The following is a 27,680-nucleotide window of genomic DNA, read 5'->3' on the forward strand; positions in this document are numbered from 1 at the left end:
CTGTAAACAGCAGCTGAAAGCATCCTCGAGATACTTACCGCAAAGAATACAAAAGGATATGGAGTCGTGTTTTGCCGTAAATCTGCCTTCAGGCTACAGCGAGTTGAGCCAGGATCTGACCTGCGCTGTAGATCTCTCTTCCGTCCAGAAGCAATGTCACCGGTCAGTATTTGTTTCTGCTATAATGTTCTTAACAAAAAGGGACGAGTAGGGTTTATAGCTGTTGCAGGAGCAATGGTGTCCCCAACCCTGCTCGTCAGCTAGTTCGCTTTATGTGCTCGGCTGTGCAGAGACAAAACACAAAGCTTGCGAATAGCACCCTCAAAAGGATTTGTATTTCTCAACAGACACATCTAGGTGCTAGAAACTATTTTTATTCTTTTCCTCTCCCCTCCTGCCTTCATCTAATTACAATAAGGACAAGACTGGCCAAAGTAGCGGTGGGCTGCACATTGACACGGTCAGGCACCTCAGAACCAGAAAGCGCTGTGCATTCTCTGTCATGCTCCTCATGTCAAATGGGAATTCCAACAATATGCTGCTAAATATACCCACCTGGATCAATTTCTGCATGGGAGTTGCTGCTCACTTAAAAGCAGTCTCAATTTGTCAACTTCTCTGATAATTTGCTTATTTTTCAGCATATTGCTGTCTGCAGCCGTTTTGCAAAGTTGCATTATTTAGCGCTAGAAACCACATGCATTTTCTTCATGTAGACAAGTGCATTGAAACTGCTCTTGGCTAGTAGGGAGCTTTAAGCTACAGTTGGACTGTCCTTTCAGGAGACAACAATTGTCCTTTGTGGAATGTGTGCGCCTATTTCTCCTTTCATACCCCTTCAGGATTTGCTCTTGATCTGTTCTTAACTTCATAAAATCTTCAAGTAATACAACCACTGTCTGGATGAAGTTCAGTGATAGTAAATGTCAGCTCAAATATTAACCCAATAATCTTTTGTTTGGTTTAATCTTTTGACAGATCAAGCTGAACACAGGAAAAACTAGAGATTGTGTTCTTGCATAAGATTATTTTCTTTAGTCAGCACCTGTCTTCTGAACTGATGCCGTTTGCCATTTAATCAGCTCAGTGGGAGGTTTGCTTCTAGAAAATTATGCAGCAGTAAAAGGAACAATGTTTGTGTTTTCACTTTTTAAACTTATTTATGTGCATGTGATGGATGTTACACTCAAACACTTTTTTTAACTGCAGCTATTTTTGACAGTGAAACTAGCTTCTTACCTGAGAAGCAAATTAGTCAAAGAAGCTATTCATTGAAGAGGTGGTGCTGAGCAGTACAAGGAGACGAACTGAAGAGTACAACAAATAAAGAAAACTGATCCAAATTGAATGATAATTTTAGTAAGTTAGTAGCCAATGTTGTAGTGTCTGTGTTGGAGGTGCTTGCATCCCAAAGCAGTGAGACGTGTATTAACTCGTACATGGGTATAAGTTAGTAAGTATTCTGTATCTGTGATTACTGTAGCATGCCCAAGACCTCTTCAGTTCTTTTCTGAGCTTATTACATGCATTTCACTTCTTTAGTTACATCAGCACTCATCTCCCCTCTGCCTCAAATTAACTTAACTCCAAACATATACACTATCTAAAAAAAAAACCATACTGAACAATGGTTTTGATTTTTGGCTGCATTTTACCATGACGTGGCTCCCTCTTCTGGAAATGGGCACAGTAGCAGAGTGAATAAAAATTCTTTATAGTTTCCAGTTTCCTGTCCAAATAACGGAAGGAAAGCCTGCAACTGGATGAAGGCTAAGCCCTATGGTTACTACACATGGTTCCCCTCGGTTTCCACTTGGACCAAAGCTGCTTGTATTCGTTTTCTCTGATGGTAGCAGGTCTATGTGACCGTGTGTGACTGCCACAGGCCTTTTGGGGGAGATCTCTTTCCTCTGAGGAAGAAATGCTGAAGCAAAGGACAAAGTATGATTTTATGATTTTTTTTTTTTGCTTTTGTCAGCCCTGGTGACCTCCTTCTTCTGGACTTGTCTCTATGGTGTGTGAGGAACCTTTTGCTATTTCACTCTAGGGTTTAGCTCAATAATACTGGTACCCTTCTTGATTTAAGTAGCTGCTCTTCAGGGACCTGCAGAGTGTTCCTCTTAGAAGAAGAATGGGTGAGTTAGTGAAACATTAGTCTGCTACAGGCTTAATTTAATGAGCATTTACAGGCTGCTGGCTGCAGGAGTAGCAGAGGGGAGATGCCTGCCCTGCACCTGCGCCCTGTACTTTTTGGTGCAGCCAGAAGCTCCGGTATTTTTCCCAAGGGCCGTGTACGACCTCGGTCAGGCTGAGCGGGAGCTCCTCCATCCCTTGCTGACCTGAAGTTTCGTGGTGCCTGCATCCAAGCTGCTGTCGGTCACAGAATCACCTGAACAATGTCTTAACAAAGCTCCTCCACCTGCTCATTCATATTCCTGAAGTGAGTCATGAGTCCTCTTGCTTTGGACTGAAATAACCATCATTTTAGTTATCTATTTCCATAAATGAGTCTGATTATCTCTCTCAGATATTTACAGCAAGGCAACAGCTCTATCCAATAGAGTTAAATCAAGCTGTAACAATACTGATTCCTATTTTTTTTTCTTTAAATTCTTTGGATGGGAATATCATATTCAGTTCTAATCCTTAAAAAGCAGAGACAGAGACTTTTCTGCCGGCAAACCCATGAAAGCTAGAGGAGCCGGGGGCCGTCTCACCGACGCTGCGTGTGATGTTGCGCTTTCCAGGTCTCAGAGGGAGAGGAGAGACCGTGTTTAGCCCCCTCGGTCAACCCCGCTCGATTTTGTGGATGGGGGTGTAAGTGTTTGCCGGAGGAGGATAAAAAAGAGAAAAAACCCACAAGTTTGTGGCTGATGGATGGAGAAAACGACCCCCCCCCCCCCGCCGTGGGCCGGGCGCCTTCCCCTCCCGGGCACCCTCCGGGCGCCGCGGGTTCGAGGCTGCCCCGGCAGCGGGTGCCGGGAGCGGGACCCCGCCCGCCCCCGGCCGCTTTGCGGGCGGCGGGACTTCCCGGAACGGCGCGGCGGGAGGCGGCGGGGAGGCGCTGACACGTGGCCGCGGCTCGGCGGGGGGAGGGAGCCGGCAGCCGCCGCGATGTGAGCCGGCGGAGGCGGAAGGCGCTGCCCGCATGGCCGCGGGTGGCGGCGGCAGGAATGTGCCGGTGTGCAGCGCCGAGCACGGCCCCCGGGCCGCGCAGCAGGACGGCATGAGGAGGGATGGCGGCGGGGACCCGTACTGGTCCAGGTAAGGCTGGACCCGCTCCCGGCAAAGCCGCTCCCCTGCTTGCAGCGCTCGCCCGGGACCCCCCCGCCCGCATCCCCCGGCCGGTCCCCTCCCGGCCCCGGGACCCTCCGCAGCCTCGGGCAGGCTCAGCCGGAGGCCTCCTCCGCCACCTCCTGATGCAGCTCCTGGTAAAGATGCAGCTTCGGGATGGAGGGGGTCAGGCAGCCTGAACCGCTCCTCGGTGAGGCGGTTTCGGGAGGTGCTCGGTGCTCCCCGCCGGGACAGCGGCCGGGATGCCGCCGGTCCGGGATCCTCCTCTCCCCGGCCCCGATGCTGCCCTCCGGGGGTGCCCGAGGACGGTACCGGGGGACACGGTCCCACCGCCCTGGGCAATCCCCGCTGTCTCACCCCGCCGGAGACGGTAGAGGAAAGGGGGGAGATACGGACTTACTGTGAAACACAGCGGCAAAAAAAAGTCTATTGAGCTTATTTCTGGCCTGTAGTCAGTTATTTAAGCATGCCGTTGAAACACTATGAAGTTGTTATCGAAGTGTTCCAGCAGGGATGTTTGTACTGGCGATAGTAATTAATTAAGATAAAGTCTGGAATAGTAGCTGGGCAGCAGCTAGACAGCACGAGCTGTTCTTCAAGTTAAGTAATTAAAATAGTTAAGAACATTATTAAGCTGTGTACTTTTAACAGTAGGGGCATACGCAAATGCAGGGTGCTCTTGTGTTTGGAGCAGGGGCTACGAACCAGGGTCCGAGCTGGGATACCTGGGGCAGCGCTGCTCCTCTCTGCCGCCCTGGGAAAGTCATCCAGCACCTCGACCTCAGGATCGGCCACTTCTCCGTCCGAGGCGGGGTGAGATGATGATTCAGAAGTGCCGTGTGGCAGCTGGAAGTGATGGTCAGAGGCTTTTCCAAACTGGGAGCCCTGGACTCCACCGTCTTGCCCCTGTGCTTTTGAAATTTGGTTTGGTTTAACGCTGCCACGAAGAGGAATTAAGGCCTGGCTGCCACCGCGGTGGCCTGCCCTGTGGGCTCCCTGCTCCCCTTCGCCTTCGGGGCTGGCGTGGCCCCGTGGCGAGCTCGCCCCGGCGGGAGGGGTCAGCCATGGGGGCCCGTGACATCGGTGCCAATGCACAGGAACGTGTGGCCAAGGGGAGGAATTGCCCCTTCCAGCAGCAATTAGCCGCTGGATGAGTTCAGGTTTATCATCAATCGCTTCCTGCAGTGGCAGCAGGCCGATAGCCGGCTTTAAACTGCAGTCCCGAGGGAGACTTTTCCTGCAGTCAGAGAACTGGAAGTCTAATCAAATCCATGCTCATCTCAAGAGTAAGGGGGCAGGTCTCATAAGCAGACCTTTGGCACTAGGGTTGCTTAAAATTTGAAGATTCTTTCCGCCAAAAGCTCTTAGAAAAATTCCTTCTCTCTGCTTCCCCCTTTCTAGCTTTTCCCTAAGTCTTTGTGAAATGGGAGTGGTGGGAGAGGAAGAACCCCGCGCCAAATTTTCATGAAACAAAGTTTCCGTTTAGAAGTTTTTCCTCTAGAAAAAATTAAACACATTTGGCCAGAACGAACCCTCCAGTTTCCCAAATCTCTTTGAAAAATGCAAATCATTGATAACACTTTCCAAAACAAAAGAGATGATTTATTTATCAAGACAGACGTATTTTGAAGCGATTCTGACCATCTTAAGTGCTGCTAGTAATTGAAAGAATCCGGTTAATGCGAAGCAGCAGCAGGATGACCATAACTCCCTTCATATCGTTATCTATATTGCAGTAATTCACAGAAGCAGGGATCACCTCCCTGTTGTTTGGCGTAGCTGCACACGCGCGGTCGCAGCCCTTGTTTGGGGAGGCTTTATGGAGGCTTTATGGTCTCAAGCAAACAGGGCAGGCGGAGGGTGGGAACGGGAAGGGGGGAGCAGAAGGGGGGAGCGATCCGCCAGATCATGCGAGCAGGTTGGTCAAGTTGTATAAAGTACCTCATCGGATGGTTTAAAGTCAATTTGGTGGACAGTTTTCAAACAGCATATGCAAATAAATAGCTCTCACCATTTCCAAGTAATGAGTTATTGCCATGGAGGCAAGGTTTTATCAAGTGGGGGAAGTGACATGGGTTCTCCTTTCATGCTCCAACAAAAGACATGCCAGGCAGCCTTCCAAGATCTGTCTGCACCGTCAGTGCAAGGAGAGATAAACAGTTACTTGGCAGGTTTATTTTTCCATCTTTGTTCATGCTGCTTCTTCTTTTGTCCTCCCTTTTTTCAGCTGGCTTTTCCTTCCTCTTCCACTGTTCTTGCCCTACGTTTTGTCCTCCCTCTCTGGCTGCCTTTCCCAAACTTTTCTGCAGGTTTCCAATGGCTCCGTTATCACACATCTTCTCTTCCTCTTCCAAGAACAACACTCAGGGATTTCTGTTTGGGGCTTGAAAAAGCCCTCGCGTTTATGTAGCGCATCTGGACATTTAGATAGCACTTTTTTATGGAGATCTTAACATGCCAAAGCAGGACTCCTCAGGCAGTAGATGTGTTTTAGCATCTCTGGTTTAATTGGGGGAAGACCGAAGCACTGAGAAGAGAAACCTATTGCTGAAGGTTGCACACAAAGCCGCGGGCAGATCCAGCAGTAGACGTGGGGATCACATTTTGGATGGTGCCTGCAGGAGAGAAATACAACATGGAAAAGTCAGTGTGTCCTGGGAAGCAAATGATTCCTGAAGCCACTGTGCATCTCCCAGCCTCTGGCTACACCTGAAGACAAGGGATTATTATAGCAGTTTCTTTAAGCTCCAGAGAGAAAAGGAGTTGTGCCACTGGCCACGAGCTGGTCTCCAGTCGCCTGACCGCGCTCTTTGCCTGGAGCCAACGGTCACGTCGTTTTCTGAGTTCTGTGCCCTGATCTTTTGTCAACACGATGTTGCAGCTTTAGTTGCATTTTTTTTTTTGGTGGTTGGGTTTTTTTTTTATTGTACAAGTTCGTCACCTTGGTTTTAATCGTGCCCTTGCTGAGAACTTCTTTCACGTGGAAAATATAAGCAAGACACGCGTTTCATTCCTGGCTGATCCATGTATGCCCTTAGATCAGCGTGCAAAGCACGCGTGCGCTTCATTATTACGTTTTCCCACCACCTCCACCTGGACTTAACAACTATTTCCAGCTCATATGAGCTGCTGAAATCTAATTTCATCTTTGCTTTTGCCGAAAGCAAGAAATGAAGAGAGGGAATAAACCCAGAGCCGTGCTTGCTGAACACCACTTTGTTGCCATCTGCGGCTCTGCGGAGGGAGTTTGTGCACAGGAGGCGGACAGGAAACCAGCAGCTTTCCCAGGAAAAAAAGCCCTGTGTCCTCTGTGCTGCCCTCGTTGGCTGTTAGCTGGTGGATTGGGAAAAAAACCTTCCTCTAAACCCCAAAGCTACTTTTGACAGCGACAAATCATTAGCTTGGAGCCGGTCTGCAGCATGACAAAATCAATTTGAGGAGGGGGGGAAAACCAAACCTCTCTCTTGACAAGCGTGTTACATTTTCAAGAGAAGGAGAAATTGTTGTTGGGAAAAACAAAGAGAGAGAAGTGAGAGCACTGTCAAACCGGGTTAAAAATAACTACCTGGATAGTTATCTCCTTGCACAGGAGTGTCTGCACAACTGCTGTGTTTACGCCATGTCAGTCATTAAATTAAAGCCGTAAGCAGGTAAGCTGGAAAAGAGGTTTTCGAAGGGGGCTGCTCCCACAGGGCTGGGAATGGGTCACGGGGAGGAGAACGTCCCCAGGCTGTGGTGCGGCAGGCGAGCAGGCACGGGGGGGACCGCAGGCACCGGCTGCCCGTGCTGGGGATGTTCCCCTGGGAGGTGGCCCTTGCTTGGGCTGCTGGGTGCCCTTGGTTTGGAGCTGGTGGCCCCCCAGCATGGCTGGGAGCTGGGTGCCACCACAGGGGCTCATCCCCATCCTGCTCGTCCTGCGGTTCTTGCAGGGACGGGTGAGTGTCCGCTGCTGGCGGCTGGGATGAGCAAGAGAGCTGGAGCACTGGAGGTGGCTCCAGCTGAGGTACCCTCCGTGCATCTCCCACAGAGCTATTTTTAGTCTCTTTTTAGAGAAGAGAACCGAGGTAGAGATGCCTTAGGGGTGGGATGCCCCGCCGCCGATACCTGCGCCCACCTTGGCCATGGCGCAGCTCCGATGCAGATCGGGAGCTGCCGCTCCCGGTTCTTCTCCCACTTCCAATTCCAGTTATGGAAAACACCCACAAATCTCAGAGACAGTTTCTGGCCAAGAGCTGTTGCTGGGACAGACTGTTCATAGTCTTGCTGTCTAACACAGCTCTCTTATCACCTGAAAATACCTGACGGTCCAGAGTCGTGCCTTGGAGGGGGTACTAACCTGTAATCTAATTGATAGCCTGAACTCCAGCAAGTCCATTTGAACAGTGACCTGCAGTGTCTGCAAACAGACAGACCTGCAGACTGGGGGAAAAGAGGGAGGCAAGTCAAGAGAAATAAAGTTGAATAAATATTTGCTCTGTGGCATCTACCAGAGAAATTCCTCCAGCAGGAAAACACACTGCAAATAAAGATACCCTATGCTGCTGGCTCTCCTTCCAACGCAGGATGGCTCGGCTTGGTTTTGCCCCTTTGGGGCTCTCAGGCATCTGTAAAAATCAGTCTGAACCACCGTCCCCCCCTAAGCAGGGGACCCGTTTGGTTGGTGGGAGCTGGTCCCAGGGGAATCACTGGATGCTTCGAAGCAAAGCTGGGACCACCCAGCGCCCAGGTCTGTGTTCGGAGCAGGAGAACCAAGGGACAGGGCTGCTCAAATACAGGGCTGCCGCCGTACAAAAAGCCACCCAGGAAGAGTCATTAGGGCTCAAGCTAATTATAGTCCATCTGGGTGGTGGTTGGAGGTTTACGCAATAGGAGGTGTCTTCTAGCTGCATGGCTGCTCCGCTCGGTAAAGAGGGTCTCGGTGACATGCAGAAGGGGATGCACCTGCAGTGCCTGTTTCTTGCAAGCAGAAAGGCATGAAAGGTCAGGAGAGCACAGGCTGGGCAGTGAGGAGCCGCCGCCGTCACGCGGCACCCAATTAAGTCAATTAAGCTCCGGTGATTCACCTGCCGATGGTTTGGAGGTGGCTGTCTCCTCTCGCAGAGGTTTCTGCCCCGTGTAGCCGGGGGTCAGCCAGGACCGGCACAGGGTTGTGGGGAGATGCTCGGTCTGTCCGCGTGGCCGGTGAGATGGGCACGGTGACACCGATGACACCAACGGCTGTGACTTCTTTAGGTTTAGGTGTCCTTTACTCTGACTCAGTTCTGTTATCTCCAGCATAGGTTATCTCTACCTCCCTCACCAGGGAAGCCAGTAGATTTAATTTGTTAATGCTGGTAAAGCTCTGCTGCTAGGATGGCTGGTGTTACCTACAAAAACTATTGTTTGATTTGTCATTATTCCTTTGTTTTTGAAGGAGAGTTTTAATTTTTCCCCTTTGTGCTAGGCGAGGTTTCTCCTGTAACCTCTGCTGTTGTTGTTTTGCACTGAGCAGAACATTGACTCATGGGCAGCCTCTGTGATAACTATAATTAGGAGAAAATGCATTTACAAAGCTCTTTCCTCTGATGCAAGCACATCATTGTCCTTGCAGAGAAATAATTCTTGCCATGCTTTCAGGTGGGTGTGGGCAGCTAGTGATTACATTTGACACTCATATTATTTGAGTGGATTTTCCTAGCTGGATATGCTACCTACGGAGCAAGTGGTAGTCTTTATACTCCCCACTTGTTTTGAGCATAAGTCTCTACCGATGCATTTAAACATATAGGAAAAGAATATAAATGTATAGAATGGAGTAGTAATCAAAGAAAGCATTGAGACTGTGTTGTATACCCAGAGATTTATTTAGTGCTTTTGAAGAAGAATAAAAGTCAAGAGAAAATAACTCACTGGAGCTTTGTCAAAACATCAGCTGGGGAGGAGGCTTGTCGGGAGAACGTCTCTGCTTGGCAATCCCTTCCCACTTGGCTCTGAGCTGTGCTTTCGATGGTGTCTTGCTCTTGCAGGGAGCCCCGTGGCACTTTGAGCCCTGCCCTCAGGCAGGTCCGACTTGTTGCCGGATAGCCCAGCACTGCTGGCCTGGCTGCCTCCCCCCGCCACCCCCAAATCCCCTTGCACAGGGGCTGGGGGCTCGGGTGACTCTGCCCGCCTCGTCGGGGCAAGGAAGAAGGCTGGGAGGTCACAGCATCCCCTCCTGCCCCTCTGCCCTGAAGCCAGAGCCGCTCTGCAGCCTGCTCATTGCTTTTTGAGTTCAATCCATTAGCACCAAACTGTGCTCCCCCCGCCTGCACCTTCCTTGCACGCCAGCATTGCTGCACATGGGTTTTGCTTTTCCTAGTTGCAAACACCCACTGGAGGGAACAGCCCTTGGCAATATTATAAAGAGAAGCAGAGTAAAGATTAGTTGGGCTGCACAGGTCTTTTTCTCTCCATCTTACACCTTACAGCCGTATAGCGCTTAGGGCCAAGGAAGAACAGTCAATCTAATACCCCATTAAAATGCTGCTGCGCTCACCAGAATAACTGCCGGGACAAGAGGCAGAGCTCAGCCCCGCTCCGGACAGTGAGAAAGCTCATAAAGGTCTCCCTTTGCTTCGGGGGGAAAAGCACAATTTAGAAAACTGTCTTGTGGCTAAATAATAGGAAATACCTACGCACATCGCAGGCTGCTGCGTTTTACTTGGTCACCTCAACTGTTGCAGGTTCAATAGCTCAAACCCCGGGCAGCAGCCCATTTCTGCGGGTGCAGGAGCACTGCTTAGGCAGGCGTGGGTCAGTCGCATGTACCTGCATGCATCAGATCCTGGATCACCTTGAGGCACCCCTCTGAGGGCTCTCCATATCATTTTCCATCGCCCGTTACCCCCCGCCTGCCCTCTGCCTCCGATGGGGGGTTTATACCCCAAGACGCCTGCCTGTACCACCCGCTGGGGTTGGTCTGACCCGGACACCCGCGGTTCGGGAGCCTTTGGTTTCGCTGTAGCAAGCTGAGGTCGGCGGAGCCGCTGCTGCCGGAGCTGGCTGGGGCACGTGATTAAAAAAACCAATCGCCTTTGGTTTTGCAGCAAATTAAGATACGATTGCTGCGTATCTTCCTCTCGGCGTAAGACCAGGAGGGACTCAGGGGTTTATCAGCCAGTTCAAATGGCTGAGGCAGGTCAACCCTTGGTTACTTATTCCTCCAGCAAAGATACGTGAGGTTTTCTAGTTCCTGTGTCATTTTGTACGTCTGTACGTGTGCACAGCAAAGACGGTTCCAACCTTCAAAGCACCAACTGAAACACTTCCAGTTCCTCCTGCCAGAAGTTGGCACTGAGCTGCTTATCTGCCTCGTTCGGAAACAGCAATAAATTCACCTCCAGCGGGCACAGTGTTTTACTTTTCATTGTTCCTTTGCCTCCCTCCGTGATAGGCCGTTTGACACGTTTATAAATGGTTTTGTGCTGTGTGGGATTAACCTACATTTATCATAATTCCAGTACAGAGAAATAAATGCTCAGTTCAATATAGAAAGTGACCCAGGTTGTTTCCCGCGCAGAAGGCGGGTATGTTTAGTAGGGTGGAAAGCACAGAGGTTAATGCCCCGGTACAGTGAATTCCCCAGTCATCTCTGGAGCAGAGAGAGTCTGTTTGCTCAGTGCTTTGTGCTCTGGCCTCTGGGCATAAAAATAACCAAATACAAATAATGCAAATAGTGGGTGTTCTTACTAAGCTTTTAACTCTGTAATTCACGGGCAAAGGGGGACCCAGGCTGACGTGAGCAGGGCTGCGGGAAGGCGGAGGAGTTCACCTACACCTGGGGCCTGAAGTCTGCAGCAAAATGTGGGTCTCTGCTGCAGAAGCACATCGCTGACTTGGAGCCGGAGAAAATCGCCTTCCCACTTATTTCCAGCCTGTACCTTCTGCAGAAGCACTTTTCTTGGGGCTGAGTACTCACATACCAAAAAATATATTCTGTTAACATATTATTACTAATATTATCTTTAACTTCTTATCAGGCCAGGCTGGATTGTCTTGCTCCTCTCTCTGGGCTGTTCAGCCCCATCATGTCTTGTCTTGCGCTGAAGCATTCCTCCATCTCCCTGGGATTTAGGAAGGGTGACACACACACCACCTCCCTTGGGAATGGGTAGGAATGCCAAATAACAAATGTTTGCTACCAAGATGATGTGTCTCATGCAAATGCTTCCAACCTCATGCACTGACCTTTCCTTTGTTATCCTTATCTTTTAAAGAACAGTTTCTGAAGCTTTTGTTTGGGGAAAACATCAAACAAACCAGGTTCACCCCTGCCTTTCCCTGGATCCGCAGTCAGCGACGCCCGAGCAGCCCGTTCCACCTTGCAGCCTGTGGACAGCCATTATTTTGCTGCTGGGGTCAAATAATGTTTGGGATGAAAGTTAGCATCATTCATGAGAGTCACCAGATGCGATACGCTCTGTGCCAGAACCACTGTGCCCCACGGGGATTGCGCTGACCTTTATTTTATCAGGACAGACTTGTTATGGCTTTCAAGCAAAACCAGTCTGACCCCTAAGTCCTCGCCGTGCATGGATCTACCAGGCAGACCATTCCACCTGCCCCTTCCCCATCTTCCTCTCCATCCTTGCAGGCCCGAGTCCCGCGTCTGGACGGTGATGCTGCTGCTGGGGACGTGCCTGCTGTACTGCGCCCGCGTCACCGTGCCCATCTGCGCCGTCGCCCTGAGCACCCACTTCGACTGGGACAAGAAGCAGTCCGGCATCGTGCTCAGCAGCTTCTTCTGGGGCTACTGCTTGACGCAGATTATCGGAGGACATATCAGTGATCAGTACTGGAAATTATTCTCATGTTTTCCTCTCCTCGGGCTTCTTCAATGACACTTAGCTTGGTTTTGACCTCTCAGTTCAAGTCTCGACAGTGGCTGTGAAGTGTTCACCCTGGGACAGTGATGGGGTGGGAGGGTGAAGCGTGTCCGTGGGGAGAAGCTTTATGGGGCACTGCAGGTTGCTCTGAAAGCAGTTGAGGTCTCTCCGTCAGCCTCACTCAGGGTCTGTGGCTCTGATTCAGAAAGGGCACGTGTAGTTTTGACTGCCCGGTTAGATCTCTGGGTCTTAAGATTGGCTTTATGCTTACAGGGCAGCATGCACTGAAGGACTTTGCACAGGCAAAATCCCAGCAAACACAGGGAGCCTGCACCATCATTGCTGCCTGCCCAGCTCCTGCACAGCAGCTGCCAGGAGGGATCTGCAGTCCTGTAACGGACGCTTAGACCAACGTAGGGTTTTTTTTTTCACCTGGAAAGTTGAAGAGCACTTTTATACCAGCATAATTTTTCTCATGGAGGTTGTTTTTAGCACTGGTTCAGTAATTGGAATAAAAAAAGCAGAGCCACAAGCTTACATGTTAAGCTGATGAAAGAAATAGTGGGCGTAAAGCAGACTTTATTTTAGAAAAGTGATAAATGCTGATGCTCACGCATAGTTCATAGCTGCTGCTCACCGGGAGTGTTATTTGTCCATTAACAAACAGCTTAATCCCAGTGGTGCCAGACAGCCATTTGGAAGGGTTTATAGCTGCAGTCACTAATCACAAGAAGAAAGTATTTCCTTTTTGCAAAGGATACAGCTTTTTTCTACTTGATCTGCATAGCCTATCTTCGTTTTCAGTTCAGCACCTCTGGTTTTTCCGCCCTATACTCTCATGCAATCTTTTCACAAGCAAGCCCCCATCACAGTTTCCATCATGTTTGGGAAAACTAAATGTCTCCATTTTATCATATCAATTAAAAAACAGCTTCCCCAGTTGGCTGTAAGGAAAGATCTAAGTAATTACCTGCTCGAGTTCCTTTCCCCAGCCACCCTATTCTTAGTGAGGAGGGCTTTCCTATGAAATCTTCTGTGAGGAACACATGCCTGGAAAGATTACATTATCCATGCAGTGCGCTATGCTATTTAATTATGTTCCTTAGTAGTTTGCAAGCAAATGCCTGCAAAAACCCAAATATTAACAGGCAGAGCTGATGCAAAAGAGCAGATGGAAGAGAAAACACCGTCACTGGTTAAGAAAAGCAGAACGGTGACAGCAGCTTGGGCTTCCCCTCCGTCAGAGACTGTATCAGGGCACTGGTGTCTCTGGGGTTGGTGTGTGCTGGAGTGGGACGGGCAGCGCTGGCGGCCAGTGTCCTGGTGAGAGCGATCCCAGTGACCGGCCGCTCGCTCCCTGCTCCAGGGGAGCAGGAGGTGGGAAGGGAGGAGGTCAGAGCTACTCCCCAGAGGGCTAAAGGCATTTGTAAGAGAAGAACAGGTTTGACTGAAAGGTTGCTCTTAAAAACAGGCTAAACTGGGAAGAGCACTTGAGTCGTGACTGGGGGGCTTTGCCCTTTCGCTCTCCCCTCGTTTTTGATAACGTGTTTTCTGTCTTCCAGAATAGGAGGTGAGAAGGTCCTCCTCCTCTCGGCATCAGCCTGGGGCTTCCTCACGGTCCTCACCCCTCTGCTCACCCACCTCACTTCTGCCCATCTGGCTTTTATGACCTCCTCCAGGTTCCTCATGGGCTTGCTGCAAGGTGAGACCCCTGTCCTGAGCGTGTCTGTGTGTCTGTCTGCCCAGGGGCTCCTTGCAGGGGGGCCCGTGTGCAGTAAATTCAGATGCAAGTCGCGTGGTTTGCAGCGCGTGAACCCTTCTCCTCTGTGATCGAGCGATGCTCTGCCTCAAAACTGCCTCCACACCCAGAACTTCCACGGGAAAAAAAAAGAGACATTTCTAGAGAAGGTCGCTGACAAATCACTGCCCTGTAGAAATCTCTCTGCCAGACAAGGGCTGCTGGCTTCCGAAATCATCAACGTTCCTGTTTGATTTTCCGCATTTTAAAACTCCTTCAAAGCACTTGGGGAAAATTGGTCCTTGCCAAAACTGTAGGATAATTTGGGATGATTTGCCTTCCCTCTGCAGCACTGGGGGACCGTTGGGAGAAGTGCGTTGGCACTGGTGGATTTACAGTAGCAGCGGTGACGATGAAACAGGGGATTACGGAGAAGGCACAAACAAACCTTTCATGGCGATGGATTCACTTACTTTGTTTTATATCCCTGTTTTGAGTTCACCAAAGGTCTTGTTGCTTTGTCTCGGTGTTTAGCTCCTGCTGGATCTTTTAAATTTGCTTTTGATTTGCTCACGAGGGCACAGGAGCCTGACTGCTCCCTGCCTTGCTCCCGTTGCTCGCAGGGGTGTATTTCCCGTCCCTGGCCAGCCTGTTGTCCCAGAAGGTCCGGGAGAGCGAGCGAGCCTTCACCTACAGCACGGTGGGGACTGGCTCGCAGTTTGGGTAAGTTCAAAAGGCTTTGAGCAGCGAGTGACAGTCTCCGGACATCGTACATGATGCAATGCCATTAAATAGTTGGAGGCAAAACTTGCAGCCCAAAGTACATGTGGATTCCTGGGTCCTTGAGGATACCGGGAAGCCTCAGGCAGTTGCTGTCGTGCATGTCAAGGATTTATGTACTTTTTTTTCCTTTCTTTTCAAGCCAGACTTTGAAGAGTGTTTGCAACATTTAATGACTATGGGAAACAGCCTGATTCAGTAGGAAGAGCAAGGGTCAGCCTGAAACTGGTCACCTGTCCTCTCTGATAGATGGGGATAACAGACCTGCCCCATCTCTGCTACTCTCCATGAGAATTACCTTTCTAAATGGAAGGGTTGCTTAAAAGCCAAATAGAAATATTACTGCGCTTAATCATCTAGTTTTCCAGCGTACTCATTTCTTATGCTGATTTATACATTCTGTGAGATACTTTCTGCACACCAGCAACTTCACTTTCTTTCCCCGACGAGCACGTTTCCGTGCGGGGCAGGCGAGCGTGAGGTCCCTTAGCAGTTTCTCCTCCCCAGCTGAGGATCCCGAGGTGCCACGCAGGGAACGGGGCAGGTTGCAGAGTCACGGGGTGACGGGGCAGTGCCTGCGCACGCAGCGACTGACGGCTCTTTTAAGCGCATTTAGTGACACGCAGCGTCCACCCCAGGGAGCATCTCCCATTGACACACGCAGTCCAAACGCTCTTGGCCAGGCTGTAAATCCCAGTGTGGTTTCTCTTGCAGGACGCTGGTGATCGGCGGTGCAGGATCTCTCCTCCTGGACTGGTACGGCTGGGAGAGCGTTTTCTATTTCTCTGGTTTGCTCACTTTGCTCTGGGTTTACTGCACCTGCAAATACCTCCTGAGTGAGAAAGGTAAGCCCCGCTGCCTGCATCCCTCGGCCGCCAGCGCGCCTCAGGCTGCGGGGCCCGCGTGGTACCTCCCGGTTATTTTCTGCAAACCCCCTGTGTTTCCAAGATCGTGCCTGGTTTTACACAAAGACCTTTTGTTCAGATGTCTTCTGTAACACACGCTGTGTCTCACCCAAGATGCTAAACCCAGAAACGAGGTTTTGAGCTCTGGCATTGCTGTTGTCCTGTTTCAAGTCCCACGCTGGATTATATTGCTGTCGAGAGCCTGACCTGGCTCCTCAGGACTCTTAAGCACCAGTGAAAACACCAAACAGAGCATGATCTTCAAAGTGGATTAAGCTCAAGCAGGGCAAGATACTTATTCCAAACTAAGAGCATCTACACGTAGAGCTTTTAAAAACCAGTTAATCCGGAATATCTCTTCCCAAATAACTGTCTGGGAGTAATTCCACACATGGGCAAACCATTACACCTGGCTACAGCATTATTAGTGTGAGTGTGGTATGTAGGAGCTCAGCCCATCAGGAGCCTGGTGTGTGCCTGGTGCTGCACAAAATCCAAATCTGTCCTTGCCCAAAGAGACTTCTGTTTAATTATAACAAGAGATATAACAAATGGGTGAAGGTGGCTGGATGGGGAAGCGTGTGGATGCAGTGGAAAAATTTTGGTGAACAGAACAAGGTGTTTTCACGAGCATCCAATGCCAAAAAGAGAAAGGGATTAAAGGTAGTTGTATAGCAGTCTCCCAGGGCTTCCTCCAGCTGCACAGAAAATTATTGATCAGAGCTTTCCTTTGCATGTTTTCTCCCCTGCAGAACTCATCATCCCCATAGATTATTTGATGAGAGGCCTCGCGATGTCCAAGCAGACCAAAGTCCCCTGGAAGCAGCTGTTTAAGAAGCCGCCGATATGGTAGGCAGCTGCGGTGGCCTCGAGCGTCGGCAGGGCTGGGGAGCACCCTCCTGCCAAGGGCTTTTTTTCCTCTCTGTGCTTATTTCTTCTGCCTATGTGTATTTTGTCCACTTATTTATGTATTTGGGAAATACGACCAGGTTTTCTAATGCCTTCTGTATAAATAAAGAACTAAAAAGGTAGGCTTGACAAACGGCGGTTTATGTTCTGTCCGGAGGAATGTCAGGCTTGAGTATTACTGGCAAATCTTCCTCCTTCGCAGTCTGTTCCCTGTGTGGGTTGTGTGCTCCTGCGGAGGGACATTCTCCACCGGTCTGGTTAGAAATGCTGCTTGTAATGGGCTCCTGAGAAGTGCTGCTCAGGGGCACTGGGTGGCACAGGCTGTGTTCTCATTGCTGGCAAAACACCTTTTTAATAGACATTTTCTCTTTGGGATTCTGCATTTGGTACTGAAGCTCATCCAAGCACGTTCCCAAGTTTAAAGACGGGGAGGAGGGCGATGGGGCTGCAGGGCAGCAAGCCCATTCCTGCCTTGAATAACCATATCAGCATCTGCTGATAACAAACCCCTAGAAAACCCCAAACAAGACCTCTTGGAGCAGGACAGCTTTTGCAGCGCTGGAAGGGACCGGTGGGAAATGCACTCGCACAATTGCCGCTGCACTTAACCTCCCCTGAACCCGGGGCTGACGTCAGGCGCCCGCCCGGGCGCTGCGCGGCGAGGGCAGCGAAGGAAGGAGTGATGCTGCGAGTGGCAAGCCAAAAGGAGTAGTTATCTAGGAAAAAATCTCAGGAAGCAATTGTAGCACTGTGAAGGAACTGAAATATTGGGTTGCTCGAGCGCCCGTTTCCCACCCAGTGTGACCTGTCCCTCCTGATTATTTCCTCCCCGCTGTGTATTTTCAGGGCTGTCATCATCGCTCAGCTTTCTACGGCCAGCACGTTTTTCACTCTCCTTTCCTGGCTGCCAACTTTCTTTAAGGAAACTTTCCCCGAGTCAAAGGTAAGTTGGCTCTGAGACACAGGCATTGCCGGTCTCCGTGCAAATGAGGTGGTGCTGGGTGCTGGCCGAAACGGGTTGGTTAGGGAGGAAGATGATGGCAGAGGGATGTGGTGAGAGCAGGCTGGGAGGCAGGAGGAGGTGGGAGGCTTCCCTGCGGGGTTAGGAGCCGTTACCCCCCTGCACATGCATTTGGAGATGCAAGCAAGCATCCTCCCTCCAGGCAGGCAGAGGCTAGTTCCTAGTCGCTTGTTTAGGGATGCTGACGTGGGGCAGAGCTGGGGCACCTTCCAGGCAGGGAAGAGAGGGTTATATTTAGTTTTTAGACTGCTTTTCTTCTGAGGGAAGGATGGTTTTCAAATGGCACAGAGCTCATGACGTTATGGCAAATGACCGTCAACCCCTTCACTCCTGGGTTTTCATGGGGTTTTTAACTGTACTCACATTGTATAGCACAGAGCTGCCTGCAAAAATCGTAATTACCATTAATAACGTGTACTTCAAAAATACTGTAAAACCTTCCCTCTCCTCAGCACAAATTATGTTCCCATTTTTTGGAAACCTAGGCAATACTCAGCTGGGCTGAGAGCTGGTATTTTGTTCTTCTTGTTCTCAGAAACTCAAACAATCTTTTCCACAGTGGCTCTGTTCGGTTTTTATAATTTCCAGAGCTGCTTACAAATGCTTTTTCATATTACATGTGTAAGGCGCTTTATGGCATACTTGATATTTATATTAAAATCATGTATTAAACTAGCAAACATATTGTTGTGACAAGATCTATGCACCTCGAGTAATACGCTTGTGCGGCAGTAATTTACCATCTGTTAAGCATTATATCATGGTGCCCTTATGTAAGATGCTCTATATAGCGTTCCTGCATCTGAGAAGCGCTTCATACATTTTGATAAAACGAGGCTTGAGGATGCTTCATTTTAAAGAATGGACGATAATCCTTAATGTGGGAAACCTATGTCACCTACTGGTCAAAGTCCCTTTCTGCAGTCCCCCTGCCTGCAGCCCACCTGGATGGAGGCGATGGAGGGCTTTGGCTCACGCTGCTGCAGGGATGAGAGAAGGGTGGTTCGGTGTGTTGGGATGGACTTGCTGAGCAACCCCAGCTGGTGCTGAGATATTACCCCACCAGCCCTTTGGGGTAACATTTTCAAAAGTGACCAAGACCCAAAGTTTCAAAGGCACTGAAAGATGCAGATGGACCCTAGTACGAGTTCCAGGAGCAGCTGAAACAGGATTATTCAAAACCGAGATTATTCGAAACCGAGATTATTCAAAACCGAGATTATTCGAAACCGAGATTATTCAGCCCTCCCGCGCATCCTGAAGCCAGGCGAGGAAGGGAGGGATGCCTCCACGGGGTGAGGGGCTCTGAGCAAAGGGGGAGATGCGGGGGACGATGGATGGATGAGTAGGTTCAACCAGCCGAGATGAAGCCCAGCCCAGCCCGCACTGATTTCAGCTCTTGGGATCCGGGCACCAAAACTCCTCTGAGCAGCTGTAATCCAGATGACCAGTAATCATCTGTGATTACTACTGTAGCAAGCTCGCTTAATTGAAAATAGGCCAAAGTATGTTGCTACCCATAATGTTACCTAATCCTGGCATTAGAAATCCAGCTATGTTCCCTCAGCTTCACAGTAACGCTGCTAATGAGGTTGAAGCTGATGTCGGAAATTTTGCCGGCAGCTTTACTGACGACCCACAGGGCAGAGTAAAATCTACAGCTTGCTTTCCAGGGCTCTGTGGCTCTCTGCCACATCACCTTGCTGAACAGTAAATTTTGCCACGTTTAATCCCTCTTTCCCAGCGCAGACAGAGCTTTCTGCCCCTCTGAGGCAGGGTCAGCGGGGCAGAAGGAAAGACAACAAACCTACCAATGCTACAGCCCCGGGATGCGCCTGCCACCTTACAGACTTCAGAGAGGTGCAGGGCGTAGCTGAGAGATCGCTGTGCAAAGTGGGTAGAGATCCTGCACGACGTCCTGATCACTTCATTTTTTTTCCTTTCTACAGATATCACAGATAAAATATTTGCAAAGAAACTCAGCTCTGACAGCAAACCTCTCTTGATTTTTCCTCCCTTTCAGGGTTGGGTGTTTAATGTAGTCCCCTGGCTGGTTGCAATTCCAACAAGCTTGTTCAGTGGATTTCTGTCTGATCATTTAATCAACCAGGGTAAGAGCTCTTTTGGCTTTTCCTCAGCTCTTATTTTGTGTGATGTGGAAAGAGGACCTGGGTGGGAGGAGGTGGGCTTGTTGGTAGGGAGAAGACCCAGCAAATAGACAACGTGAGGTTCTGATATGAAAGCAGAATAAATACTCCAGGGTCCAAATCCCATCCCTGTGTTTGAGGCTCCCTTTGATCTCAGTTGCAATATCCACCCGGAGATGAAATCCGGCCATCTGAAATCCACTTACCCTGTGGTCTCCTGGCTGGAGAACAAGGAGACCTGGTGAGCCGTGCTTAACTGCAACTCTCCCTTTCTCTTCCAGGGTACAAAACCATCACCATTCGTAAGTTCATGCAGGTGAGAGAGCTGAAGCCACAGGAGTGACACTTGAGCTACCTGCTGAGCTCTGCTTGCGCGGCAGATGAGACCTCTTACGGAGCTGGGTTGGTGGTTGGAGGTGGAAAGAGGAAAGGTCTTCTAGCTTTGCAGATAGACTGGTGGTCAGTGCGTATGGGAAATGAAACCCAGAGGAAAACCCTGACCGAGGAACAGAGCATGGATCAATGGTAACGTTGAGCACAGAGATTTGTGAGTGCTCCGAAGAGGTTTTCTTTCACAGGCAAAGGCCAACAACACGCCATCACTCCAAATGACCCCTTAGATACTAGGAAATAGCAATATAAGGATGAGCAAAAATAGAAATGCTGGGTGAGAGCACAGCGTATCCTCTCTGCTCCGCAGCATCGCATCCCTCACATCTCTGACACAGAAAGGCAGCACACCGGGGAAAAAAAAGGCTTGAGAAGCACCTGGTGCATACGAGCCCTTGCATTGGAAAAGGGAACAGTTTGTCCGTGAAAGGAGTTGCTTTTCTTCAGAAAATGTGCTGTGGTATTTAATTTTCCCTTTCTTCCAGGTCATTGGCTCCGGTGTCTCAAGCATTTTTGCTTTGTGCCTGGGCCAGACCTCCAGTTTTTGCAAAGCGATAGTGTTCGCCTCCGCCTCTGTTGGCCTTCAGACCTTTAACCACAGGTAACGACCGTGATAACGACAGTAGCTGTGGCCCTTAGCTCTTACCCCCCAGGTGGCATTTCGGGGTCTCAGGGGGCTGCCTCCGTCGGGACTGTCAGAGCAAGCGCTGGCGCTTCTCTGAGCATCGCCTGCTGGTCCCGGCGAGGCCGGTGGAGTTTGGTTCCCGCGGGGTTGGAATCGGCCCAGCAAACCTCCGGTGTGGGAAGGGCTGGGCGTACGGGAGGGCAGGGCGGACCAGGCAGGTATCAGGGAGATGAAGCAGGAGGGGAATTGCGTTTTGGCCCCTCCGAACGCTTTGAGTCGAATCCTTTTCCTCCTGGTACTCTCCTGTGCTGCTTCACTCCCAGCCTCTTTCCTCCTGTCTCCTGGCAGTGCCATTTACTGTCTGGGAGCCCTTCCTTTTGTCTGACGAACTGAACTCGCTGGAAATGACGAAAGAGCAGTCGCGCTCCATTAAAACAGCCATTTTCCCCTCTCTGTTTCTCACTAGTGGCATTTCAGTAAACGTCCAGGATCTGGCCCCCTCGTGCGCTGGCTTACTCTTCGGTAAGGATTCCTGCGGGGTCTCGGCCGTGCTGGCGAGGCGGCGTGTGCGGAGGGGGGGGGACACGCTCCTCAGCGTTAAGGTTTGAGCAGGAGTAGCTCTGTGCAACGCCTCCTCCGTCTTCGTAGCCTCAGTTCCTCCGGGGTATACCTGCGGGTGACTGCACCAACCTGCCTTCCGTTGGCCAAATGCTTCCCCGCGCCGAGGGTCGGTTGTCCCAGCCGTCGGCAAGGCACTTCGCCGTGCGCGCAGACCGGCGCCGGCGGGAGCCCGGATGAAGCCACTCACGTCTGCGGGCTTTGAATTTCTTTCTTTTCTCTACAGGTGTTGGGAATACAGGCGGAGCCCTCCTAGGTAAGGTACCCTCCTGCAGCCCCTCCTTTCCTGGGAGTCCTCTCCTCGCAGGAGCTGGCCCCAGAGCCTTTGCGTTTCTTTCTCTTCCCTCCTGTCCCAGGTGTCATTTGCGTGTACTTGGCTGGCTACCTGATTGAAACGACTGGCTCCTGGATTTCTGTTTTCAACCTGGTGGCTGCTGTTAACAGCATTGGCCTCTGCGCATTCCTCATGTTTGGAGAGGCCCAGAGGGTGGACACAGACTCTGCATATATGGACCTCTAGAGATGGGTCCAGCAAGCAGCCGGAGGACAGGAGAGCGTCACGTCTATGTGTCACTGTCGCACAAGTGCCAAAGAACTTTTTTTTTTTTTTTAAGGTGTTTAACAGGAAAAAAAAATACTGAGACCAAGTACATAACGGGTCTGAATGAAACCCATGGGAGAAAAGAAATCTAGAGTTCATTTGTTGCTCAGGGCATGGCTGATGGCCTGTAGAGCCACCCAGCTCAACACCTCCAGTGAGGATACGGCCCGTGGGACTGGTTTGCCCCAGTCCGGTCTCGTGGACAAAAATCCGTGCGGCCAAAGCAGCTACCCGGCTTGTCTCCGAAGGTTCGCATGCTCTGCCCTGGAGCGGTCGCTCGCCCAGGGGAGCTGCTTCGCCGTGCCGGGAGCGGGTCCCTCCATGCTCTGCTCTCCCGTGACCGCAGGGAGCGTGGCCGGCTCTCGGGCTGCCGGGCGACACGTCTGGTCTGAACTACATGGAAGGGGTCATCCAAACGACTGTACCTCGGACCTTAACCCTCCCTCGCGTGCCTTCGTTTTGCTCGACAGGTACAAGCCAGGTGTACAAGAGAACGGGTTGTGAGGTGAATTCAAGGCTTCCCTTCAGGGGAGGTCTTCTGGCTGGATGTCTGCTGTGGACCCAGGGGCGTGAGGTTGCATCAACACAGCCTTCGCCGTGCCTGGGCTGAGCCAGGAGGACGCAGAGGAGATCGCTCCAAACAGCTGAGCCCATCTTCGCTCAAGGGCAGAGCTCAAGGGCTGCCTCCTCTCCTGGGTCGCTTTATTCCAGCGCCGAGCCAAGGCAGACCACCTCCAGCGTGAGAGCAGAGGAGAGCCGCAGGCACCGTGGTCAGGCTTAGCTGGGCTGACCTCGCGGTGGAGGTGCAGCCGAGGGATCCCCCGGGAGCTCTTTTGCCACGTGCTGTGAATGTATAGGAAGAACAGGTCACGTTCTGTGCTATGGATCTGTACTCCCAAATGCTTTCTGCTTGATTAGACGTGTCCTCCACGTGCTCTCAAAGGGTGCGGGAGACTTTCCAAAGAGCCCGCAACGGGCAGGTTTTGTTTCTACGTTAAGCGTAAAGCAGATTTCTGCATTGGGGATCCATAGTACCGGATGAGGATCCCTGCGGTTCCCCGTGTCAGAGGGAAATACTTGGCTGTGCACGCCTCTGAGCCTGAATGTCTTAAGTTATTTATAAATATTTTTAAATTTAAGTACCAAATTCTATATTTTATGTACTTGAGGCCTGATTCTGCATGCTTATTTTGTGTGGTACTCCCACCAAAACCCACAGTATTTCTAGAAGGGAAGGATTTACCAGCCTACGGTTTCTGGTTTTGTAGGATCTATTTTAAATGTGACATTTCATATTAAAGCAATTCATTGCTTTTCCTCCCACCCCTTGCTTGCAGCCTGAAAGGATCTCTTTGATTTCTCTAGTGCTTACCAGAAAACTTCAGCTGAGACCTGGGAGCAGATTTCCCACGGGACCTGTACAGAAGAGCTATAGGTTCAGATTCATTGACCTTGAAAAAAAAATAATTATCCCCTGCTTCTCCTTTTGTTTTGGCCAAATTTCTTCTCAGAATATATGTTGGAGCCATGTTAAGTTTGTGACTAGCTGGCTTTATAGTGAAAATACTGACAGGCTTTTAATTGCAGAGACACTAATGGGTGCCACTAAACTAAGCTGAGCTACTTATTGGGGGTATTAAGAGATAAAGATGCGACTGCCTGATGTCTTCACAAGAGAATATAGGATCAGTGTGGCTTGCTTGGGGGCCAGAGAGATAAGAAAGTATTTTTTTCTCCTGTGCTTTCTTCTCTAAAAGCCTGGTTGCTACCATAGGTACAACCCTTTATCTGGGGTGCTGCAGAGCCAGGACACACGAACGCTGTTGGGAAGCCTCTTAAAATCAGCAGGTAAAACGGGGAGGGCACACACAGCAAATGCAAACCAGGCTTGCCAAAGAGACCCGAGGCCATGCAGACACCTCTGCCAGCCTTGTCCCTCGTCCAGTCCGAGCAGATTGTTTGCACGGCTTTTTCTATAGCGACATAGAAAAAAAAGGTGGGTTTTTTGTTTTTTTCTTTTTAGCATCTTCCCTGTCTATTCAGTGTTGCAGGTCAGGAGCACAAGGAATGAATTCTGATTCTCTTTGCCGGTTGCACCATTTCTTGTGGAGGAGTTGGTCAGTTTAAATCACTCGCATTCAAACCAGGCAGCTTGGCCACCCCTTGGCTCTGCGAGCTGGGAAATCTGGAACTGAGATCTTCAAAGGAAAATCAACGTTGCTGGCTGTGCCTTCTCTGTAAATCCAGATAATACTTTCGTGGGTTGTCTGGATTATCTGTCTCTGTAAACTGGCTAATAAGTTAAGTATTTGAAGTACATTTGAGGCTTAGGTTTCATTATATTCGTACCTCTTTGCTGAAGTATTGAAACCATTTTACATAGCTGCACTATTATTTGTTTAAGCAACCTTGCCAAAGCTTGCAGTCTGAGAGTTTTTGTTACAGAAGGACCTGAAAAAATAAAGGCAGCGAATCATTTGCACACTGTCTGATTTTCCTTTGAATGCAGAGGTGCTAATTTGCATGATAAGTAAGGGACAGACAGAGCTCAAATATATTTAGTGTGATTAACTCCTTCGGGCTGGTGAGAGAGGACGGGGAGGCTGTGCTGGGAGAATATCTGGGCTGGCAGATTTTCACAGCATCCTCGCATATACTCGTACGTCGGACCTCAGAGTACTTCCAGCTACATCTTCTCACTTCTTTTGGAAAAAGGACTGAAAAGCTGTCTTCAGCAGAGCTGTGGTCACTACAGCTTCAGGAGACACGGTCCAGCGTCAGTCGTTAGAGTAATAACACAAATGGAACAAGCCTTCGGTTAGGTGGGGTATATCCCTGCAGAGGCGCCGCCTTCCACCCGGAGGTGGTGGTAAAAAAAAAATGCACCTTGCCAACTTTTTTGCATCCTCGCTGATAGGTTCGAACAGATGCCAACAGAGGGAGCTGTTAGATTTGGGATGTGGCAGCTCCCGGCCGGCCGAGAGCTGCTGAGCCTGGCACAGCTGGCACAGCTGGCACAGCTGGCGCGGGTGGGATGGCTGGTTACGGCTGGTGCGGGTGCTTTGGCTGGCAGAGCTGGCCCGGGTGGTAGAGCTGGCACCGCTGGGCAGCGAGCGGAGCCTGGCCCCACCAAGGAGCAGCCCTGGCTGGTGGTTCTCAGTGCTGGAGCCTGCGCTGGGGAGTCCCAGGACCTGCTGTCCCAGCATTCGCTTTCCCTCTTCAGCTGGCAATTGTACAGTTAGTGGTGGTGGGGGGGGGGGGAGCAAAAGTTTGGGAGTACATTTTAAAAGGAAAAATAGCCGTTAAAGGAATCTTAAAACCTCATCTGTAGGGTCATATAATCAAGAAAATATCTTTAAGGACTGCAGAGTCCCCTAATTTTCTCCTCAATGTGCTCAGAAAAAATCAACATGAAACTTTGTGGTATGAAAACAATGCTGAAGATAATTTAGCAGAATGGAAGTTATCCTCAACCCTTCCTGTCTTTTTGCTCCTCTTATAAAGGTATAGGCAACCTCTGACGTACACACTTGAGCTATTTTGACCTGAAAAGCTCTAAGAAGCCACAGACCCACCTTAAACCCTGCCCTGTTCTTCTTCATGGCATCCTGCAACTCTGTAAAGCCTGAGAGAAAAAAACGAGCCCTGCCACGTTCCTTAAGTTGTCCGGTCGCAGGGCTACCCTGCCTGTCAGGCTGGATCCCAGCTTTCCAGCCTGCCCTGAGCAAGCACGGACGGGTACGGTGCAATCTGGGACTGGGCTTAAAGGCTGATTAATCACAGGTACGTTGTATTGCTGCTGGGCGTTGGAATTGATGGGTCGGTTTGTATTTAAATTGTTTGGGGCATATTCAATAGCTGGCTCTAGAGAATTGGAAGGATACTGTTTTATTGCAGTTTGCATAACACTAAATCAATAAACACATTCAAGCAGATGGAAAGCAAAACACAGGAGAAAAATAGCACTATTTGGAGGAGAAAAGGAATAGCAAAGAGCACTTCTCGCTGATACTTTCGCCTTGAAAACACAAGCAGATGCTCTCACAGCAGAGACCTGATCTAACATCCACCTGCCAGCTCCCCGGGGCTGGGACGTGCCCCAACGACACCACGGTTCTGCAAAGGGCACCCAGCACCGTAACAAGCAAAATATCACCGTTTATTGCAGCCGTGACCTACTGAATGGCACGTAATGAGGAATTTTCCATTTCAAACTTTAATGCAATAATTAAGATGTCCATTAAGGTCTTTACAGTTTGACTGCTTGTAATTAAAAATGGGGGGGTGGGGGGGCAATGGCAGGGTGCTGCAGTCCAGGGCCATCAAGCTCCCGCCAGCAGCTTTAAGTGCTCTCCCTGATTTTTCTTCTCTGTTTTGTTTCTTTCTTCAAAATAATTTTTCTGGTTTTGTTTGTAACTGTCCTCCGGGCAGGTGGCCTGAAAAACACATGAAAACCAATCTTAGTTCCCACAAGTACAACTTAATTTTAAAAAAGAGCTTGTCCCCTCTACCAAAACACCTCCGAAATACCGGTGCTCCTGGGCTGCAGTTTTTGGGGGTGTCTCTGAGCAGGGAGATCCTCGGGGCATCGCCTTGAGCCAGCCTCCTCCGTCCGACAGCCCCACAGCAGCGCTGGGGACATGGCGTGAGCCAGGACAGCCGAGCTCCATCAGCAAAGAGTCACGGGAATAACCCAAAAGCACAGCGTGACCGTCAGCCGCAGGAACGGTGACGGGGCTTTTATACTCCAGTTGGTTTCCAGACTGGTAGAGCTCCCTGCTTACACAGCTCTCGGGGCAGGGTGGGGTACGTTTTAATCCAATAATGAAAAGAGAAGAAGCCCCCATACAAACCCACATCTTCCAAAGTGTCTCTGCTCCTGGGAGGCCAAAGTCCCATTATCCAGTAATAGGATTTGGCCTCCTAAAACAGTACTGAAACACTTGTAAAATTTTGTTCCCAAATCACCAGGTTTTTGCAAGGGATTAACAAAAATTAATGATTTGACTGAGGAAGTAGCTGCCAGACAAGGCTGATCCCTTGAATCCCTTCCCAAACTGCTTTCCCCTGCTCTGTACAACTACCGATTTACTGGCGACTCGCTCTTGTTCTTCCAAACACAGCACTGGACGCGATCCCCTGGCGCTTCGGTATTAATTATTCTCTAATAAATTGTTTTGAATTTCCACTCCGAAGGAAAAAAAAAAAAAAAATCCCACTTCCATGGGAGACAATGGAAAGGTACACGTGTAGCAATTATCGGTAGGATTTTACACAAAGAATTAGCAACCTACTCGCGCATGTCCTGCATTCTCATTAAAGGCAAACCATTTGTGGTTAACAGGGGATTTTCCTGTGCAACCATTTAGGCTCATTGCAGCTGTTAAATTCCTTTCATATGGGTTTTTTCCCCCCCTCTCCTACCAAGTCTCATACAAACCCACTCATTTACAGTCTCTCCCGTGCACCTGCGGGAGTTACAAGTGAGGGGAAGGCTTTCATGAGACTCATCCTCAGCCCTTCAGATGCCCGGAGCCGGTGCAAACCTTGGCTGGTCATGGGTGCCTTTCTATGCTTTTGCTCTTATTTTGCCCCAAACGAGAGATGCAATGGCTCGTGCCTGTAAACCTCGTGTGACAAATTCCCCGGCTGCAGTCGCTTTCGTGTGGCTTTGTTGCTGCAACCAACCTGCTCCTCAGTGCACGCAGCTCCGCTCTGCCTCCTCCAGCATCCTCCCTCCAGCTCTTCCATCCCGTGGTCCACCCCTCTCCCAGCTCCTCTCCACAAGCCCATTTAGCAGGTTTGGGGG

General features: G+C 50.1%; 1 protein-coding gene across 2 annotated transcripts; it reads left to right on the plus strand.

Moving 5' to 3' along the window:
* The first annotated feature begins 52 nt into the window (after positions 1-52).
* Positions 53-24,351, plus strand: SLC17A9 (solute carrier family 17 member 9). 2 transcript variants are annotated; one of them, XM_075166693.1, is made up of 16 exons: positions 53-3,264; positions 3,490-3,502; positions 3,967-4,095; positions 10,539-10,546; positions 11,906-12,103; positions 13,700-13,839; positions 14,499-14,598; positions 15,370-15,500; positions 16,313-16,409; positions 17,316-17,412; positions 19,514-19,601; positions 19,919-19,953; positions 20,513-20,628; positions 21,119-21,174; positions 21,497-21,526; positions 21,627-24,351. In XM_075166693.1, exons 1-16 carry the CDS (start codon positions 3,149-3,151, stop codon positions 21,788-21,790), a joined length of 1,518 nt encoding a protein of 505 aa, XP_075022794.1. In that variant the 5' UTR covers positions 53-3,148; the 3' UTR covers positions 21,791-24,351. The 2 variants fall into 2 exon arrangements, with proteins under 2 accessions (XP_075022794.1, XP_075022793.1); XM_075166692.1 differs by lacking the exons at positions 3,490-3,502; positions 3,967-4,095; positions 10,539-10,546.
* The last annotated feature ends 3,329 nt before the right edge of the window (positions 24,352-27,680 follow it).

This window comes from Calonectris borealis, chromosome 17 (assembly GCF_964195595.1).
Source record: "Calonectris borealis chromosome 17, bCalBor7.hap1.2, whole genome shotgun sequence".
In the NCBI taxonomy this organism is placed as follows: Eukaryota; Metazoa; Chordata; class Aves; order Procellariiformes; family Procellariidae; genus Calonectris; species Calonectris borealis.

What these genes read in the sequence shown, in the direction of transcription:
- SLC17A9 (XM_075166693.1), top strand. Translation starts at nt 3,149, where the DNA reads ATGGCCGCGGGTGGCGGCGGCAGGAATGTGCCGGTGTGCAGCGCCGAG. An exon ending in GGAGGACATATCAGTGATCA is followed by an intron (nt 12,104 to 13,699) that starts GTACTGGAAATT and finishes TCTGTCTTCCAG; the next exon opens with AATAGGAGGTGAGAAGGTCC. An exon ending in CCATTCGTAAGTTCATGCAG is followed by an intron (nt 19,954 to 20,512) that starts GTGAGAGAGCTG and finishes CCTTTCTTCCAG; the next exon opens with GTCATTGGCTCCGGTGTCTC.